Raw genomic sequence first — 19,509 nt, 5'->3', positions numbered from 1 at the left:
GAGTTCTCCATTTTGTAGTGCAGTCCAAATGTACAGCGAGAATTATTATACCATAAGAAGTGGACTCATAGAATACACGCACAATGCATCAGGAAAGGTAGTGCAAAACCTATGAACACTAACGAAGCAATATATACCATCATGCATCACAATCATGCTGAAAGAAAGAAAAATGGCACTGAGAAAATTAAGTAATGTTCAAAAGTGCTTTTTTATTTTACTGTTGAGTTCACTATATATAGTCCTCTGCAGTGGCTCACCGACATTTTCAGCAATGAGTAGCCAGATAATTTTGTCAGGAGATGACCAAGATAGAGCTAAAAGGACTTAAATTCATTAGATAACCAAACAAATACTTGCTATAACATGCAATAACATGTCTGATTGTGTTTATGGGTATGCAACAGCTTTTTTTGGAGTTCAAGTGAACAAAAAGTTATACAGCTTTAAGGGAATAGTTTGACATATTGAAAAATTCCCTTATTATCTTGGTTTGATCAGATAAAACATTTCTGTCCTCCCACATAAGGAGCCACACCTAGCAACTGGTTAGCTTACCTCTGGAAAGAGCCAGGCTAGCTGTTTCCCCCTGTTTTCAGTCTCTGCGCTAAACTAAATTGATAAATCTTCTCATCGAGCGTTTAACTTTTGGCATGTACAGCGTATTTCTGAAAATGTTGAACTATGAACAAGAAAAGATATAGTGCTAGTTAAAGCTGCATTACTCCATAAGTGGCCACTGGAGGCAGAAGAACTGCAAAACAAGCTGTTTTCAGTTGCCTCCACATCCAGCAGACACTGAGCAACGGCATTCATATAGAGAAATGTACCACAATTCAATAATGGACATAAAAACAAGGATGAGAAATAAGTTACATTTACAATTCATTTAAAATGTTTAAAGTGATATGACTTTCTCCAGTGTATCAGAAAATATTGAGCTTTTCCATCAAATGACATGACAACAAATTGAACACTTTGATGAAAACATTTTTACTGACCTAACCATGAGGCCATGAGAGCTGTGTGGGGCATATTGCATTTAGATCATCAGTGTGTTTTTCATTTAGACTTACTTTTTGCACACAAATTTATTTTGTACATGAATGAGTCAATTCCAAATCATTATAGTAATTTCACGGGGGGGTACCACCATAATGACTGCAGTTTCTACCATCATCACACACTGAAGCATGAAAACAGAAATCATCACAATGCTTCTGCAGGCCCATGGATCTCATTATTTTGGCTCCGGATTCAGGGACTGAACGGGGTTAATTAAACATGCCGTTATAATGATGTTGGCTATATAATAGAAAATCCGGAAGATTACCCTCTAAGTCACAACTGAACTGTTCGGGAGAGTCACTGCGTATATAAAAGAGAGCCATGTGTCACCATATGACCCATTTAATATGCTTTCCCGCCCTGTGTCCACCTGTTGCGATTATATCTGGACCTCTGACAAGCGGACAGAGGGAGGGGGTGAGGGGAGGGGGGGGGGGGGGGGGCGCAGCTCTGCATGTCAGACGTACAAACTGCACAGCTCGGTGCAAGGTGCAGAGTCCCTGCAAGAGGAGACGACAATGTTTGGATCACCTGGGAATGACCAGATAAACATCATTCCACATGTGGATGGGAGTGGGAGCGTGTTTGGCCTGAGGTGAGTTTTAGGAACGGAACTGGACTCCTGTTAGATATCACATGTGCGTTCATGTTGTGTTCAGCGATAAACGGTGTGAAAGCGTGTGACCGCCACGTTGTAAGGGTGTATTTGTGCCAAATGTCTGTACACACAGATTAAGTGAACTAATCTGGATTACAGTGAGCACCGCCTGGCGATAACTGCCGCACCGTGTCCTGTCCGCGGTCCTCACGCTGGGGTGTGAGCTCAGCGGCTGAATGATCAGGGACCTGTATGTGAAGTTTAGAGGGGAGATCCTCTATTTTAAGGAAAATGTATATAAAGTAGTCAAAATATTTTTTTTTAAATCGTCCTTTTCAGAGTCTTTATGATATTGTTCTGTTTAAACTGTAACGATGATGAAAGAGAAGTCATTATCTCCCTCACACCTGCTCTGCTTTTGTTCTGTGTTGTAGGAACTTTAATCCGGCAGAGACCCACAGGCCCCTGGACGAGCTGAAGCTTCAGAAACTGAATCTGCTTAAACGGGAGTTATAGGAGGAGGATAAAAAAAAAAACAAAAGAGAAGAAGACTGACTCCAACTTTCTCTGAGGAAGAAACTCACATTGGGAGATAACATTTGACCGTTTGGAGACCTGGGCAGAGGAAGGGGAGCATGCAGGGACAGGAGGTTGGTACCAGGGTGCTCTACCGGCTGACTCTGGCCTCAGGGATGCTGGAGTGCCTCTGCTTTGCCGGCGTGGTGTTTGGTTATGCCTCTCTGGTGTTTGTGCTGAAGGCCGATAAATACTTCGGTCAGCTGTGTGACACTGTCCCAGGCACCAACCTGACCTCTACAGGTGAGTGACTCAGGTGTTGAAGTCTCAGGGGTGATGCTGCAGGGTAAAGGGCAGATGGACATCATTCTGTTATTTAAACTGCCCAGCACCACCAGGGAACAGAATAAGAGCATATTTCATAGAGGAAATGTTTGAGCTCAATGAAAGCAGTTGGCACATTTTTATTCACATTTAGGGAAGACATCATTCAATTATTAAAATAGAAAGAATACCTAATATTTACAAAATAAAGGGACATATATATTTAAACTGAAGCTTAAAAAGGACAAATACTATAAATTAAAGCAGTATTTATTTCATAATTGATAATTGTACCACTTGGGGGCAGAAAAAACACCACAATACCCTGTCATACTGCAACTTTTCTTGTTGTCATTTATAAGTTGCACACTTGGCACAAGCAGGACAACATTTCCAGGACACCTGACAATCTAACTCCATCATTCAATCTGCTTTTAGCTCTGTATTGGTGTCGACTCTCTTCACCAGCGAGTTGCTAATTTTGTCTGTCTGCCAAAATTGAAACAATGAGCTCAATGAGGTTAAATAGCTCCACAGACCTGAGCTTTGTGATAATTCTCTGTGGGGTTGTCACTACAAGCATCACATTTCATATTACACAGACCCATTTCGTTAATTTTTAAGATCTTTTATTTTGAATAATGCAGTTTTAAATGAGAGCATGGAGCATGGTTCTTTCTTCTTGTGACTATCTATTAACAGGTCATTACACCCTTTTATAACATTGAAAGTGGGAGTGAAAGTTTACAGTCTCTGTGTTGTGTTGAGGATGGTGATCGACTAAAGGAAACATACTGAGTGAGCTGTAGCCAAGTTCAGTAACAATAAACTAATAAATGATATGACCAACAATCTAACCTCACCAGGATCAAAAATTTCCTTTACAAATTATACAGACACTATCAGTAGGCTACACATGGGTTAATACACTTAGATAAATAAGTCTATGATGTTTAGCAAACGCCAGCTATAATACTGTATCTTCTGCGGTGTCTTCTCGGAAAAATACACTTTACATATGAGCTACTCTCCTGCACGTGCAAAGGAGCATACAGAGCATGGCCTGTAATTTTATTCTGAAGGGAAAACTGTGTCTTTGCATGCCACTGCACAGTATGGATGTGTGTGACTTTCTCATCTGTTTGGGTCTAATTTGCTCAATATTTTCCCCTTCCCTTATTTCCCATATTTTCCATTTTCTTCTGTTTTCCTTTGTTTCTCTCCTGCAGACTGCAGTAGACAGGATGAGATGTTCTCTCTGGTCTTCACCATTGCCTCGTTCCTCAACAACTTCTTGAATCTCGTCAACGGCTACCTGTTTGATCGATTTGGCACCATGGTGACCAGGCTGCTGGGAATGTGAGTTCATGTCATCTTTCTTTCTCCAACAACAACAACAACAAAAAAAAAAAAACGTTTTCAAGCTGCAATCCAATATTTTTGTTGTGTTAATGACATATTGTTTGTCCAAAATGTAGTTGATTGACAAACCGAAGCTTTTAAATTGTATATTCTTTGTCAGTAGTTTAAGAGACTTTACTCAGACCTCCTTGGAGAGCATCCTGACATAAATACTTCAGAATTTTAGGGAATTACTTTGGTCTCCAATTTAGCAGAGAAAACAAGAGGCAAACAATTTGAAATGAGTTATTACTTTAAAGCTTTTGATCCCTATCATACATTTCACTTAAAACACACACATCTACAAGTATGTTGCTGTTCGAAACCAACACCTGTTTCCTATGTTTTTTTGTGGTCTCACACATGGGGCCAATATGAAATTGCCTTTTCTTGTGACTTATTTGTGCACAAAGGTACACTAAAGAATGTTGATTTTTTTTTAGCTTTTTTGTTACACATTGACAACTGAGGTTACTAATTTACACATAAATGCATATCTTAAGATCACGTGAGAGAGGTTATCAGGTTAAAGAGCCCACCCAAGACATCCACTAAGACAGTAAATGAAATATGGACATGGCTGCTCTAAATTCAGTCATATGTCTCCCTCCAGATGTTTGTACACTACTGGAACACTTCTTGTGGCCTTCTCCAGTGCAGGTAGTTGCACACAAACACACACAAAAGCATACACAACATACATCAAATAATACCATCATGTAACTGTTTCAAGCGGTTAACATTTTAAACATCGCCTTATTTTAATGTTTTAAATACAAGTTTTTACATTGGCTAAAGGTGAATCAATTCACCTGTCTCCTCTGTGTCATCACACCAGCTCATTTCCTCTTCTCATAATCATTTCACCGAGGAAAAATATTACCTCACCCACTGCCCCTTCCTCCAATACCACAGACTGACCTCTGACCTTTTAGAGGTGAAGACTCCGGCCAACACAAACACGCTCACACTTACACATAAGTTACACATACACACTGACATGGACAAGAACCACTACAGACAACCTACCTCTGCAGACTTTGCACAAACTCTTTGTGTTATATTTCATTTGCAGACTGTTTGCACACACCCTTCATGTGCCCAGATTCTTCATGTTTACATAACAACATATATATGTTTTGCCCTTTTTGTATTTTTGCTATTTATGTCTTGTGTCTTATGGTATTTAGTGATGTATTATGTTGCTGGAGGGTTTCGCAGACTAAGAATTTCATTGTACTGTGTGAGAGACTGTTTGACAATAAAGTTTGAATTTGAATGTAGCATTTCTGTCACATTTGAAGTGTGTATCATGGTGCCAACTTTCAGGCTGACACATACAGTTTCAGCCTCTTGTATCTCTCTGGATTCTTCTCCCATTTCTTTTAAAGCAATTTTATTGCACAACCTTTGAAATAACATCTTTGTCCAGTTAGAGTTTGCATAATACATCATGGTCTAGTTAGTTAGTCCAAAGTTAGTCCAAATAGCTCCTAGTAAAAACTATGGCAGTTATGATTAGCAACCCAATGATTACAGTACATTGTTCGTGTTTTAATCATATCAAATCCATATTTAATTCTTAATTATCTACTGAAAACAGCCATAACCTGTTTGAACCGTTTTCATTACTGCCACTGGACTAAAATACACAATACTGGTTTAACTGATCATCAGAGCTAAACTCCCCACTTCTCTACTTTATGGATCCAGCACTAACCAAGTGAAAGAAAACGGAATATGTTATGTCCTAATTACTTAGTCAAGAAAATAATTTCTTGTGTGAAGGATATTTAAGTATGATGAGTTTGTCTCTCACTGTCCTGTAGCATTTTCAGAGCTGCTTTTTCCTGCCTTGTCCTCCATCGCTGTGGGAGGAATTCTACTTCTTCTAACTAACATGCAGGTGAAAACTCCATAGTAACAGTCTTGGCATAGAAACACAGTGTCTGTCCTAAATAAAACTAATTATACACCATACAATTTTGAAAACTTCAGCAACCTTAAATTTTTGTATTGATGCGACCCTGTGTGTCTGGAAGGTGGGCAACCTGTTCCCGGCTCGCCGCTCCACCATCATCACTCTCTACAATGGTGCCTTTGACTCCTCCGCAGCCGTGTTTCTCATCATCAAGGTAAAACAATGAAACTGATTGTCTACATATGTCCTGGCTATATTTGAAATTGTTCTCTAGACTGGAGGTTGTCAAATAAACAATGTCAGACACTATTTTAAGGTGTTCACATTGCATGGTGGTTGTAATGTTCTGTCTTTAGAACTGATTATTCTCATCAGAGTTAGCCAGCTTGCTGAGGTGGCAGAGAAAATAACAGATTTTACATACAGCTACAGATAGTGCACTTTCTTACTAATACAAAGTGGAGTGTTTTTTCCTCAGCAGCAAAAAATGTAGAATTTGGTCATTTTACATTAAATCCAGTTTAACTCATGGTTTGAAAGGCAATTGAATTACACCATTGAGGTCATGGTGCTTGGTACCTTTTTGATACACGTGTATTTTTATTTGAGTGAAAAGGAACATGTAAATAAACTTATTGAAAAATGGCTATTTAATATTTTCTTGAAGTTTAACCAAATCAATTTTTTCATCCTCTTCTCAGGTTCTGTATGAGCAGGGAATCAGTCTCCGCTCCTCCTTCATTGTTTTGTCCGTCTGCAGCATCATTCACCTGGTGAGGACCTTCCTGCTGATGCCCAGGACCCACATCCCATACCCTCTTCCAGAATACTACACCTATGGGTGAGAACATTACGTAAACTTGGGAGCAGTTGTTTTCCCTAAGCTGTTGCAGATCACCTTCATGTAAGAGACCTGACATATACATCCACCTTTTCTGATGCTCAGGGTGAATTGTGGAAAGGCCAACGCATACAGTGTGGAACAGTTTGAGGGGATGAGGGGAGGCGCGATGACAGAGTCCAGTGGGAGGGACAACACACTGGCACCAGCGCCTGAGGACGGGACAGAGGACCGAGACTCTGCTAATGGTACTTATCCTCATTGGTGCCATCTTCTCCACAACATCCACAATGTCATGTGTGGATGATAAAACTGCCAACAAATCATTATCTACTTAAAGTGATACTTTAGAAACATGACATTCAAAACTAAAAATAGTTTTTTCACATGTGCCCATGCAGAAAACAGGTAGAAAAAAAAAATTTAAATGATCACGAACTCTGATCTTCATCAGTATCTTTTTCCTAATTGCCACTGTCTTCCACTCTGTTCACATACACACTTCACAGGAACAAGTTTTCTACTATTTTTTCTCTGGTAATGGAATGAGTGAAGTTTTGGATCTGCTGTACAGTCATTTTACCAGAAACAACTTTGATTATTCTGCATGTAGCTGTAAAAGGATGACCACAGTAAATCCACAGATTGGAAGAAATGTATGGAATCACTGTGAACTGAGCACTGAGTGATTTTTCTAACCCAGAGCCGAGCAGATACAGGATGGGATAAAGGACAACACTTGTTTGAAATGTTACAAATAGATATTAATAATTGTAACATAACGCAGACTTTAATGTGAACTTATGTGTTTAGTGGCGAGTTTCCGGAGCTGTGTGTTGTCCTGGTTCTTCCTGTGGCACCTGCTGTGGTTGTCCATCATGCAGCTGAGACACTACCTCTTCATCGGCACACTCAACTCCATGCTCAACCGCCTGGCTAACAATGACGCTGACCTGGGTAACAGATTACAGGAGAGTCTTCATCACATGTATTAACTGACCGTGATCTAAGGTTTTCTGCTTGTTCTTTCTTTCTTCTCCATGTCACCATCCAACGAAACCTACTGTCTTCTTTTCCATGCTTGTCTCCGTGGCGGTTTCCTTCCCACCCTAACTCCCTCAGTAAGTCAGTACACCAATGCTTTCGCCTTCACCCAGCTGTGTGGAGTGCTGTGTGCTCCCTGGAATGGACTCATCATGGACAGACACAAGGGAAAGCCTCTGGCTCCTGGTAAATCAGTGACTGGTGTTAAAATGTCATCCCTGTGTGTGTGTGTGTGTGTGTGCAACAGAGCAACTTTACTTATTCCTTCTTAACCATTTTCTGTCTTGTAGGAGAAACAGAGCAGGAGGCAGACCTGCGCTCCTCCTCTCTGTCTCTGTTCCTGACCTCCCTGCAGTGCCTGCTCTTCTCTGTGTGCGCCTCCATTCGTAACCTCCCTCTGCAGTATTTCACCTTTGTTATACAAGTCCTCAATCGCTCCTTCCTCTATGGTGGAAACGCAGCCTTCATTAGCATTGCGTGAGCAGCCATCATATACGCTATCATACACATACACTTGTGCTTTATAATAAAAAAAAATAAAAAAGCTTTTCAGTTTTTACAATATGGGACCTTTAAAGCAGTTGCTGTCTGAACGGCAGATCCATTAGCAAACACTGCAAAATGATGTTCTGTCACAGGGAGTTGGGGATTTTAGAAAATAGGTTTATAAAAGGTGCCAAACATAACACCAGCACTGACTGAAAGACATTTTAGAACTGAAAAAACTTTCACCTGCAGCCTCAGTGTCAACTAAGAGTGTCAAAAAAAGCAAACATGATGATTGGTCAAGGGCAAGGGACATTGAACTGAAACTCTGTGGTGATTCAAAGCTTTTGTTCTACACAATATTTTGTTGTTGCCCAGACGACACGTCCTAAGTTACAGATAATAGCTTACCCATGGAAATCACACATCTCTCTCTCAGTTTTCCAGCCTGTCACTTCGGGAAGCTATACGGCCTGGTGATGTCCATTTCTGCTGTCGTCTCCCTGCTGCAGTACCCCTGCTTCGCCCTCGTCAAAGGAGCTCTGGGTGGAGACCCCTTCTTTGTAAGTGCTGAAGAAAGTTTACAAAAGAATCAGTGGCTAAATCAAAAATCAAATCAAAAATAGCTGTACTAAGCCAAGATTTTCACCTCACTGACGACAAATTTAGGCCTCAGTGCATTTTGGGAACATTGACACCCAGCTTGTGTCAGGAGTGAATTCATTTCAAAAAGTAACATAGATCCACATGTAAAATTAAACTGATGTGTGATTGTAACAAATGATGCTTCGATGTGTTCCAGGTGGACATTGCCCTCACTCTCCTCACTCTGCTGGTCTTTATCCATCCCATCTACATCTTCATCCACTGTAGGAAACTTGCCCGCCACAGGGAGGACAGCACCCAGACTGAAGCCACTAATGACTCCAAACTGGCTGAATCCAAGTTATAGAGGGATAATAAAGCAAATGTGTAGCCTCTGTTTTACTTTTCAGATTGTTAACCACTTTTCTGTCGCTTCCTGTTCACTGTTCATTCATGGATTACAACCCTTTGTATAACTTTTTTTTATCCAAGCGGACTGATACCGTGTCATTTTTTTATGCTTGTGAGAACAGACATATGTTTTGTAAACTCCAAAATGTGTTGATAGTTTATGTATATTCATGATTAAATTAGTAAATGAACCGCTCAAACAAAGAAGACAAAAACTGTTACTCTGCATGTATGTGACTATGCAAAGATTCAACAACATCACAGTCTAAAACAGTACAGACATTGTGTTAACAGTATATAATTTGGTGCTGGAAAGTGCATTATACTTTGTATAAGTTTACGGTTTCACTGCACATCTAACAAATTACCATCTGAAATACAGCAGACCTACAGTATCAAGATGTAAACAATGTTTCTTTACAACTGAAATGAGAGCACATTTTATTCTATGCAAGGAGAATAAATAGTTGGTTTTTTTTTTAGCTTCAAATAGTTTTTCTGGGATCCTTTTCCAGTGATGACTTCTAATTTGAGTTCCACTGATAATTTACTGACGCTGTGTTTAAATTCTATAACATGAAAAAAGCAGCATGAAGTGAGCTCATATTCAGTCTTTGGAGTCTTTCATAATCTACTGATTTATAACAAAATACAAGACGTGGTGCAAAATTAAGTCACATGGTAAAAGTTTTACCCAGTACTACCATGAACACTCGCAGGCACCGTTACATATGTTTCTTAAAATTTGGCATACCGTACCTTTAAATCTACTGAATGATAGCATTAAAACAACATAAGGCACTTGGTGCTACAAAGTTAAATGTAAATCTGTAGTGGGATAGTTTTAACTACACACACTATGTTTTCTTTGTCTGTCCTCTTTCTCTTTAGTCTCCAGGAAATTAAAAATGAAAATATCAAATGAGTTTTGGTGAGTACACAAAATGACCTTAACAATTAAGATTGGAATATGCACTTATTTTACACTTTTGTATGATCTGAATGTGTCTGTAGTGCAGCTGACCTCAACATCCTGTTTTGTCTTAGCTGGAGACATTGTGCTGTTTCTCTCTTTCCCTCTTGGATGAGGGTAAGTGTTATAGATGTAGGTGACACTGTTAAATTCAGAGCTTGTGAAAAAGGAATAAATGTTGTGAGTGTGAGTGTGAGTGTGAGTGTGTGTTTATGGGACCTTTTCAATCCCACTGTTCTTGTCATCATTCCTCAGCACTGTTTGCCCTGCGTCAGCGGTGGGCATGTGGTTATGGTGAAGAAACAACATCGCATCCAAACTCTCTGGTGGGATGTTGGCTCTCTTCCTGGACGTGGCTCCCGCTCCTTCCTGCACAAAGTCCTTTGCAGCATTACCTGCCACAGCGGGGGCAGCCAGATAGGCCCGTGCCACTGTGGCCAAGAGTGGAAACTGTACTGCCTTCGTCCTCCACCACTGCAGAGGCTCCACTCCCAGTGATGCCCCCTTGTCGGCTCTGAAGACAGACATCTCCATGTCTATAGACTCCTCCACAGAGCTCTGCCTGCTCCGGGGGGCAGAGCAGAACAAGTCTCCCAGCAGGAACTCCATACCAGACAGCCCGCCCTGAGAGCCTGGGTCTGCTGACTCATTCTCGTCAGTCTCTCCTACATCGCTCTCTTCATCTTCATCTTCGACCTCTCTGAAATTGATAGGGCGGGATTCTTTGAGGCGTTTGCTCCTCCGCAGGAAGTCACTCTCTGACTCTGGAGATCCAGGGGAGGGGCTTCTCTTACTCTGGCCTTGCTTCTTATCTTGGCCCCTCCTCCTGTCCTCCTTCACAATCCTGACGGCCTCTTTCTTCAGCCAATCAAAAGTGAGTGTCTGCTCCTAGAAAATAATCACAACAAAAATATCTTATTTGTGTTCCCGAGTATTCCTCACAAAACACGTTATTTTAGGTGTGATTGATGATCGGTGAGGGAGAAGTTTCTCAACAAAAGATCAAACAAGCAGCCTCAAGATTTAATATCATTCAATCTCCTTGAACAACATTCAAACACAAATGCACAAGAAGTGAACATAAGCAGGAAAACTGTAATCCCCCAGTACACATTAATATCTATGCTATAACAAATTGCGACAACTTTGCAAATCACCCTAACATGTTTCAAAAAGAAAATGTCAAAATGTCTCAATATCCACAAAAATGCAAATATTCAAGAAAAAGTCAAGTCCATTCGAGTCATCTGTCCCAACTCTAAGTCAAGTTTCAAGCACAGACTGTAAATAACTGTAAATAAGTTTCTGAAGAGCGGTTTTGATGCTCAGTGGGCTGCTCCGCCATCACCAACTTGCCCGACTCTGTCTAAAATTAGTTATAGAGACTGAAACTGTTTTTGCACCAGGCTGTAAACATGTTTATTTCTGCTCTAAAGTTAGGCATTTTAACATGGGAGTCTATGGAGCTTGACTCATTTTTGTAGCCGCCCTCAAGTGGCCATTTGAGGAACTCCAACTTTTGGCACTTTGTGTTGGCGTCACTTCTCAGCTGCAGAGGTTGCCACTTGGTCTCAAGTCATCAATACCAAGTGAAAGTCAAATCAAGTCTTTCATCAGTATTACTCAAATGTCTCAACTCTTCGCATTTGTGACTTAAGTCATGTGACTTAAGTCCCCCACCTCTGGTATTTGGTCATAAACTTAAATTCAACCTGATAATGGCATTACTTACAAAGGTTAGGACCCTAGCTATTCACTAGTCAGTTTCCTTCATTTAAACGTTATGACTCACCTTCTCCTCCATGAACCCCAGCCCATGGAACTGGGGGTCGAGTGAACATGCCACACACAGAACCCTGTTGACAACAGGGTTGTGGTAACAGCTCGCCAAGTTCCGCCTCATCATCCTCTTCACCTCCTTTATGATGGGTGACGAATCTCCCGGCCGGGATACAAGGTGGCGGGAGAGCAGGCCAATGAGAATGGGTTTGATGAGGGACAGACGGGGGAAGGCCTCCTTGGCAAGGGTGCGACATGCCACATCCAGAGGTTTGAGGACCAAACACAGCTCCTCCAGCGCCTTCCATTCAGAGTGCATTGTGACATTTACCGAGGATGTGTTGGAGGTGGGGTTTGAGTGGCAGCTGCCAGATGAACTGGTTTCTGAAGCAGTGTCTTCTTTAAACAAGCCCTCCCCTCTAATCTCTCTTATTATATCACAGAAAAGGCTTTTATGTTTTATCAGAGTGCTCAGTAGCTGGTAGAGTTTATTCCACGTTGGCCGACTGTGAGCCCACGACTTCAGCTCAGCCTGCTCTTGTTTTGTCAGGGTCTGCAACAGATTCTGGACGTGATGCTGACATGAGCCTCTGTTTTGAGCAGGTGGCAGGAACAGGGTTGAGAGAATACCCTGGAACTGGCAGAGGGTCTTGGAGATGACAGGATGTGACATCACTTCCTCGATACAGTCCTGTACAGCACTGAAGAAGCACGTGACCGATGGCAGTCCCTCACTGGAATGGCCATGCTCAGAGCCATGTGGTTCCTCAGGGGACACAGAATCATCCCTCTCAAGAAATGTTGTTGAGTTTGGGTGAGGGATGCTTCCTGCAGCCTCGCCACCTTTCTCGCTCTTTACTGGCCCCAGCCATATCTTATTCCTTCCCTCCCCTCCCAGCAGGACCAGATTGGGCTGGGAGATTCCCCACTCCTGTGCCATCACTTTCACTTGAGCCTCCACTGCTCGGAGGGTGTAGTCTTTCACCTCACGCTCAGTCAGCCTTTGGGTTGCCAGGGCCACGTTCTGAAAGCTAAAATTAGAGTCTATATAGTGCGCCCAGAGGGTGAGGTACTTCTCAGTGTTGCCCTGCCAGTTGTGGGACCAAACATCCACACTTAAAGTGACAAAGTGAGGAACTTCCCTTCGACAGCTGGCAGGCCGCCCACGTCTCCTGGGCTCAAACTCAATGGGAGCTGTGTAGTCAGATATCTCCTCAGTTTCTCCGCTTCCTGTTTTCCTTCTCAGCAGCTGAGCAAGGCTCGCCTTGCCTTTGGTGTGGTGTTCTTTCAGGAGGTTCTCCAGCTGACAATGTGACGGCAGCTCCTTGCAGGTGGGCAGGATGGTGTGTATCAGCTGTCTGAAGCCTTCCCCTTCTACCAGAGCTGGAGGCTGGAGATCCATGATGAGAAAGGTGGTGATGGCATCAGTCACTTGAGTGGACAAAACCAGGGGGAGTGTGCTGACTAGACCACTGTTGACCATCATGGGCTGAGAGCGCTGTTGACCTGTTGAAAAAAACCCCAAAAAAACGAATAATCTTCCACAGTTTGACAACACATTTCAACAAAGCCATAGTACACACAGCTATCTTTAATCTCTTTTTTCTTTTATTTATACATATTTTTATTTTTATACTCTAATTGCATTTTTATTCCCTTCCTCATTGTATGTGTGACGTGGTTGCTGCAGCACTGTAATTTCCCTTTGGGATGAATATAGTACTTTATCTATCAAGATTTGTAATATACTGAATACCAGTTTATTTGGTAAACCTGCACATTTATATGCTGGAAAAAGGAAAAAGAAGGATGAATGGATTGTTATGACATGTTATGATGTCAATACAGAGATTTAAGGCTTTTAGTTAAAAGTCTACGGTCATCAGGTCAAAATTTTATTAATTTATGGTTCCAAGATGATGAATCTGAATAACTTTGGTGATTCCTTTCCAGCTTTCCTTTCAAGCGTCATCATCAGGTCAAAATTTCAATTTGCCCAGTACTACAGTTTATGCCCAAATATCTGATAATCTGATAATACTCTATAATGCTGCAACTTTGATACTTGGTATCTAATGTGCAATGCAAACAGGCAGTAGAAAGTAATTGTTACCTATTATCAGAAGGCTTCGATCCTTGTTACTATCACGTGGTCTGATGTGGTGCTTGTTGGTCAGATGGCTTTGGAGGTCCACTGCTCCTCCAGCACAGCCCACATGCTCCACACACAGTTTACACACCACAATGCTCCGGTCCAGAGGCCGCCCAGTTGGATCCGGTTCAAATCCAAAAAAGTACCACGGGCTGTTCTGTGTGGCGTTTGGGTTACTCAGCAGTTTCTCGGTTCCAGGCATAAAATCGTACTTCTCCATCAGATGAGAGCTTGGGGATGGGAAGGAGATCACGGAGGAGGAGGAGAAGGCAGAGTTAGAAATCCCGCCTGGATCATTAGCTGGGTCTGGGTTTGACATCGTCGTCACATCACTGATGACAGGCATGGGGCTCTGTGATTGGCTTTGATCTGACCAAAGGGAAGTGCTGCTGGGCTCCGGGAGGGTGACCAACTGGATATCCTGCAGGAGGCGCAGAGCTGTCTCCTTGTCTCCAACTTCACATTTCACATTGTCACCTGTATCGCCCCACCAGAAACAAAAGCACAGATTATTAAAAGATATTTAGCAAGACAGCATTTTCCAGTTTGAAGATTTTCAGAATTAAAGTTACAGTTAAATCTAAGTCTACTGTCAGTTGAAAAATGTATGTGAACGTGAAAAACCAATTTGGTTCAGCTAGTCTGTATATATCACATGACAGTAACCCAGTGGGACAGAACTCACCCATCCCCAGGCCCAGCAGGGAGGCATAATCCTTTCCAATCCAGACCCTGAGCTCTGCTCCCTCTGGGATAGGCTGGGAAACCCTATAGTAGATGTGACGGTAAAACTGGAAGACGACCAGATTGTGTTCCTCCTCACTGCTCGTATATGTTACATACCTAAAATATAGAGTAAATACAAATATGTCACTGGGACCAGCAAAGTAAAAGTTGTCAAAAAATGTTGTACTTTAAACTAAACTAGAATTACCACCTTGTGGTTGTACGCCTCCGTCACTCAGACTAGTTTCAGGTCGCATCCCTGTTTATCCAAAATCATATAAAATATTAACCATTTGTGTGAAATTTTGTCATAATTTCTGCATGAAGTCTTGAGTCATGGCTGAAAAGTGTTTTGTGTGGTCACACTGACCTTGACCTTTGACCACATTTGGGCCAAAGTTGAATGTATTCCCTTGAGGAATTCCTGAGATACTGCATTCACCAGGCCAAAATTGCGTTTTGTGAGGTCACTGTGACCTTGATCTCTGATCTTTAAAGACCAAAATCTAATCAGTTCATCCTTAGTCCAAGTAAATGTTTGTGTCAAATTTGAATGAAGTCCCTCATGGCGTTACTGAAATATTGTGTTCAAGAGAATGGAATGGACAGATGGACAACCTGAAAACTTAATACCGCCGCCTGACTGTCACTGGCGCGGGGGCATAATAAAATACAAATAACTGAATGTCTAACAGCTTTACAAAAAAATATATGAAGCAAGATGGAGAAAAGAAACTTAGAGGGAAATATTACTTAAATCAGTAAAAACTACACACCTCATCCAGTTGGATTTGTTTTCATCAGAAGCATCGACGTAAATGAAAGCAGCATCATCCCTAATCTGGGGATGGGAGCAATGTGCCAGTCAGATATACTTATGACCAATTCTATATGGAATTTCTGTTGGTTTATCAACACAAATTATAAATTATCTCTTGGATTTTAAATGCGACTGGAATAAAACAGATTTAAACTGGATTTAAACTGCCTCTTTATGTCGAGTCAAACCAGTCTACTTACAGCCCAGGCATATTTGAGGTTGTTCGGCATTTGTCCCCTGCACACTTCTCCTACAAAGGGCCCAAACATGACACCTTGCTGAAGGTGACACTTGGCGTACACCTTCATCTCTCCCATCTGCTCCCCGCCCGTAGATGCAGGACCAGTCATCCCAGACCCATCATCTCTGCACAGGCACAGGCAGGAGGGCAGAGATAGCAATGCTCTGGAGGGGCCGCCATGGAGCCACGGCTCCCCAGGTGGCAAAACAGCATCTGGGACGTAGTTCTGATTTGAGGCATTCTGGAGAAATGGAACATCCTCAAAGAACTCTTCATGGTTGAGATCCAAACCTAGAAAATAAAAGAATAATTAGCCCAATATGATGGGATGTTGTCATTGACAGTCCTCCTTATGGGGGAAGTTCACTCTTTCTTTCGTTGTTTTGGTTAAAAAAAAAAAAACAGATAACAGAAATAGGGAACACAGGACAATACAGACAAGACCTTTGGAGGATGTCACTGCATCAGAATTTGATTGCTACTATACAACATGAGTATATTACATTATAGTAAATACAGAACATTTTACACATTAATCATTTATAGCAAAGACAGAAGCTTTGAATTTGTTTTGATTTGTTTTATTTTGCTCTCCAACCAATAAAAATGTATAGCATCTCGTATCCAGCATCACATTTCTTCATTCTGTCTTCTGTAGACATTTATCTGAATATTTCACTCAGAGTGTATTTACTAAATTAATGAATCCATTGCAGCAGTGGTGCAGAATGTGTGTGCTTGAGTGATCTTCTGTTAGGAGAGCCCACTTGTCTGGTGGCAGACCTGCTGGGCCAGCTGAATAGTTCTCTGGTAATATCTCACTCCGCTGCCTTCGACTGCCGAGACAGGATGTCTGTTGACTTTGGAGGGAGCTTTGAGACCTGTTAGAAATATGGTATTTACACAGTTTGATGAAGTGAAATGGGACAAATGTAAATTAAATTGCACACGTGAATAAACTCATCCTACCTGCACACACTGACAGAAATAATGTCTCTCCCCTCCAGTCCTGCGTCACACAGTTGGTGAAAGGGTGTGCTTCTGATGCAGTGATTGGTGTAGATCACAGAGGTTCCTGCTTCTTTACACATGCGAGCCAACATTGAGCCCAGGTAATTGACACCTAGGGGGACATGGCTGTACCACTTATCATCTGTCAGCTCCTTCTTAGGCTGCAGATAAAGGGCGGTAGCATTGGATGGGAGTTTGCTGAGGTACTTTAAAAGAGAAGTAATGGGACAGAGTTCATTGCCTGGCTTCTCAAACATAGAGCATTGGTCCTTCTCATTATACATTTTTGTCTCGTCACCAAAAATTAAAGTGCAGCATCTCAGTCCTCTCTCGTCTTTCCTGATCACGAATGAATCTGGCTTCAGATTCCTGTTGGCCTGCTTCCCTCTGCGGCCAAAGTGTACCTGTATATCAAACCAGACTTTGTTCAGAAGTCCCCTTGGAGCGCTGGTGTCCATTGCACGTGAATGTCTTAGGATGCGGATATCATCAGGCGACAGTGCCTGATGGTGTGATGTTATGTCTCGACCTGACTTCCTGATTCTCTTGAGCACTCCCAAAAAGACCTTGTTGGCTGAGGTGAACTCAGCATCTCTCATTAAGCACACATGGCGGCCAACAAGAGGCTCTTTGAAGTAACGGTTCAGCCCGGCTCTCAGGGCAATGTAACTGGCAATCCCATAGAGCTCTCCTTTGCTGTTTCGTACTGATCCATAAAAGTGTCTCAGCAGCCTGTTCAGGTCGGTCTTCTCCACTGTAGTCAGGTCCACCTGGAGCCCCTGGGAGTCCAACCAGCCTGTGAAGCAGTTCACAGCCCATGTCGTCTGCTTCTTTGTAACCTTGCTTATTTCAGTCCTGCTGTCCTCAAGTTCATCCAGCTCCAAGTCCGATACCATCGCATGTCTAAAAATGTCATTGGTATTTACCTCACACTCTTCCTCTTCTTGTGACTCATCCTCTTCTTTCAGAATGATCTCCTCTTTAGTTGTCATATCAGAACCAAACATGTCCAAATTATCACTAGGATCCCGCTGGTCTGTGTTCATAATGTTAGCTGTTAGCTCCATCAGCTGTCACAGTAGTTGCTAATAAATAAACAATGCGGCGAGCGCAGCAGGTGTTAATTTATGGTCATGTAAACAAGGCGGATGGATACCAAACCGTAGTCAGGTTCGGGTGCTATACGATTATAGCCCTGTCATTATCACCTTGTATTAAAGAGTCGGGTCAGTCTGGTCAAAAAATGGGTTTTAAAATGCTAAAGATGGCGGCTCACAATGGCCAATCATCGTACCAACTGTTAGAACTGCAGAACTGTTATTTATGACATGACATATCATGCCAGCATGACAATAGCAAAACCTCCCCTAACAGCTGATAATTGAATAACAAAATATTACCAGATGTTACCGTCAGCTCATTACAATGGACTACGTGAATGTCTGTTTAATTGATACCATGGCAACGACAATGAGACTGTCGTAAAACAGACCTCTGGCGTGTGGCTCTAGTGTTCTACGCATGCGTGCAAGCATCTTTAGACGTTTTAAAGATTACTTTTATGACGAAAATCAACACTCTGCCTTGAACAATGTATAATATACCGGTGTCCCGGTTGTGACATGGAAAATACATTATATATTAAAGAACTTGACATTGGATAACCCCCTGGTGAAAGAAATATATAGTTTTATTCAGAAACTTGCCGACCGGTCTTACGCAAACGACGCTTGAGTGTAACGATCTTGATTATATACATTCTTTGTTGCAGAGCATTGCCGGAATTACATGTTGCATTCATAAATGCGGTACGTTTAATACACTCACATCGGTCTATGTTGCAGTATTAAATATCCTAAGTAAAACAACTTATACTGTATCACATGGTCTATGATCTAAAGTGTGTTGTAAATGATGGAAGAGGGGTCAGGGGCTATTTTTTTCACCTTTACCTGCTTCTTATTGTCATGCAACTTTATTACACCCATCATAGAGCCTGAATGCGCTTCACACACTACAGCGAAATCACTGAATTTGAAAGCAAATCACCTGGCGCCTCAAACAAAGCTGCGGAGGTCGTGGAGGAAGTGGTCTCGAAAAAATCTGCACGATGTCGACGTCTCAGATGACTTCTTAAATTCGTGGTATTTCCACCTTTTGCAAGCACAATTTTTCGGCATAAACGACAAATGGCCTCGCCAGAGTTCAAAGGTTGTCCCTTTTCATCTGCTTTCAGGCCAAAATACAGCCATACGATAGACTTGCTTCTTGGTTTACTGATAAGATCCATCTTTCTGTAGCCCTTCTCTGCTTTTCTGCAGTCTGCAACACTACTGCAAGACTTGTGATGGATAGAACGGACACCCCGTGGAAAACATATAAAATATATGTATATAAAATTGCAGCATCTATTTTTGATGCATTGTATAAATCTACGCAACATTAACACGATGACGATAACGAAAACTTTGTGTCTTAAAAACATGAGACTCAAACTCATATATTATAATATATAATATATTATTTTGAACATATTTAAAACACACAACACTACAACATAAAATGATTCCACTGTCGTATTCAATATGCCATTACAAACGATGGAACAAAAT

General features: G+C 41.7%; 2 protein-coding genes across 7 annotated transcripts; one reads left to right on the top strand and one right to left on the bottom strand.

Moving 5' to 3' along the window:
- The first annotated feature begins 1,491 nt into the window (after positions 1 to 1,491).
- Positions 1,492 to 9,388, top strand: slc43a3a (solute carrier family 43 member 3a). Of its 4 annotated transcripts, none has more exons than XM_071504691.1 (13): positions 1,492 to 1,663; positions 2,101 to 2,485; positions 3,736 to 3,865; positions 4,521 to 4,567; positions 5,737 to 5,813; positions 5,950 to 6,042; positions 6,530 to 6,669; positions 6,775 to 6,917; positions 7,483 to 7,626; positions 7,792 to 7,899; positions 8,004 to 8,190; positions 8,639 to 8,762; positions 9,002 to 9,388. In XM_071504691.1, exons 2-13 carry the CDS (start codon positions 2,302 to 2,304, stop codon positions 9,149 to 9,151), a joined length of 1,527 nt encoding a protein of 508 aa, XP_071360792.1. In that variant the 5' UTR covers positions 1,492 to 1,663; positions 2,101 to 2,301; the 3' UTR covers positions 9,152 to 9,388. The 4 variants fall into 4 exon arrangements, with proteins under 4 accessions (XP_071360792.1, XP_071360795.1, XP_071360793.1 ...); XM_071504694.1 differs by having other exon boundaries at positions 1,493 to 1,663; positions 2,101 to 2,316; XM_071504692.1 differs by lacking the exon at positions 1,492 to 1,663 and adding an exon at positions 1,700 to 1,916.
- Positions 8,642 to 19,242, bottom strand: LOC139636539 (uncharacterized). Of its 3 annotated transcripts, XM_071504689.1 has the most exons (9): positions 16,856 to 19,089; positions 16,581 to 16,767; positions 15,846 to 16,177; positions 15,602 to 15,666; positions 14,785 to 14,942; positions 14,061 to 14,576; positions 11,961 to 13,453; positions 10,388 to 11,056; positions 8,642 to 8,769 (listed from the first exon to the last, which is right to left on the bottom strand). In XM_071504689.1, the coding sequence occupies exons 3-9, from the start codon at positions 15,993 to 15,995 to the stop codon at positions 8,731 to 8,733; spliced, it is 3,090 nt and encodes a 1,029-aa protein (XP_071360790.1). In that variant the 5' UTR covers positions 15,996 to 16,177; positions 16,581 to 16,767; positions 16,856 to 19,089; the 3' UTR covers positions 8,642 to 8,730. The 3 variants fall into 3 exon arrangements, with proteins under 3 accessions (XP_071360790.1, XP_071360789.1, XP_071360791.1); XM_071504688.1 differs by lacking the exon at positions 16,581 to 16,767 and having other exon boundaries at positions 18,947 to 19,242; XM_071504690.1 differs by lacking the exons at positions 16,581 to 16,767; positions 16,856 to 19,089 and adding an exon at positions 15,037 to 15,084 and having other exon boundaries at positions 15,846 to 15,903.
- Positions 19,243 to 19,509: the final 267 nt, after the last annotated feature.

The sequence above is a fragment of the Trachinotus anak genome, unplaced genomic scaffold (genome assembly GCF_046630095.1).
Source record: "Trachinotus anak isolate AG129_WGS33_773 ecotype Australia unplaced genomic scaffold, CSIRO_AGI_Tana_v1 ptg000019l, whole genome shotgun sequence".
Lineage (NCBI taxonomy): Eukaryota > Metazoa > Chordata > Actinopteri > Carangiformes > Carangidae > Trachinotus > Trachinotus anak.
The sequence above is the reverse complement of the archived record's forward strand: the minus strand, read 5'-3'. Positions and strand labels throughout refer to the sequence as shown.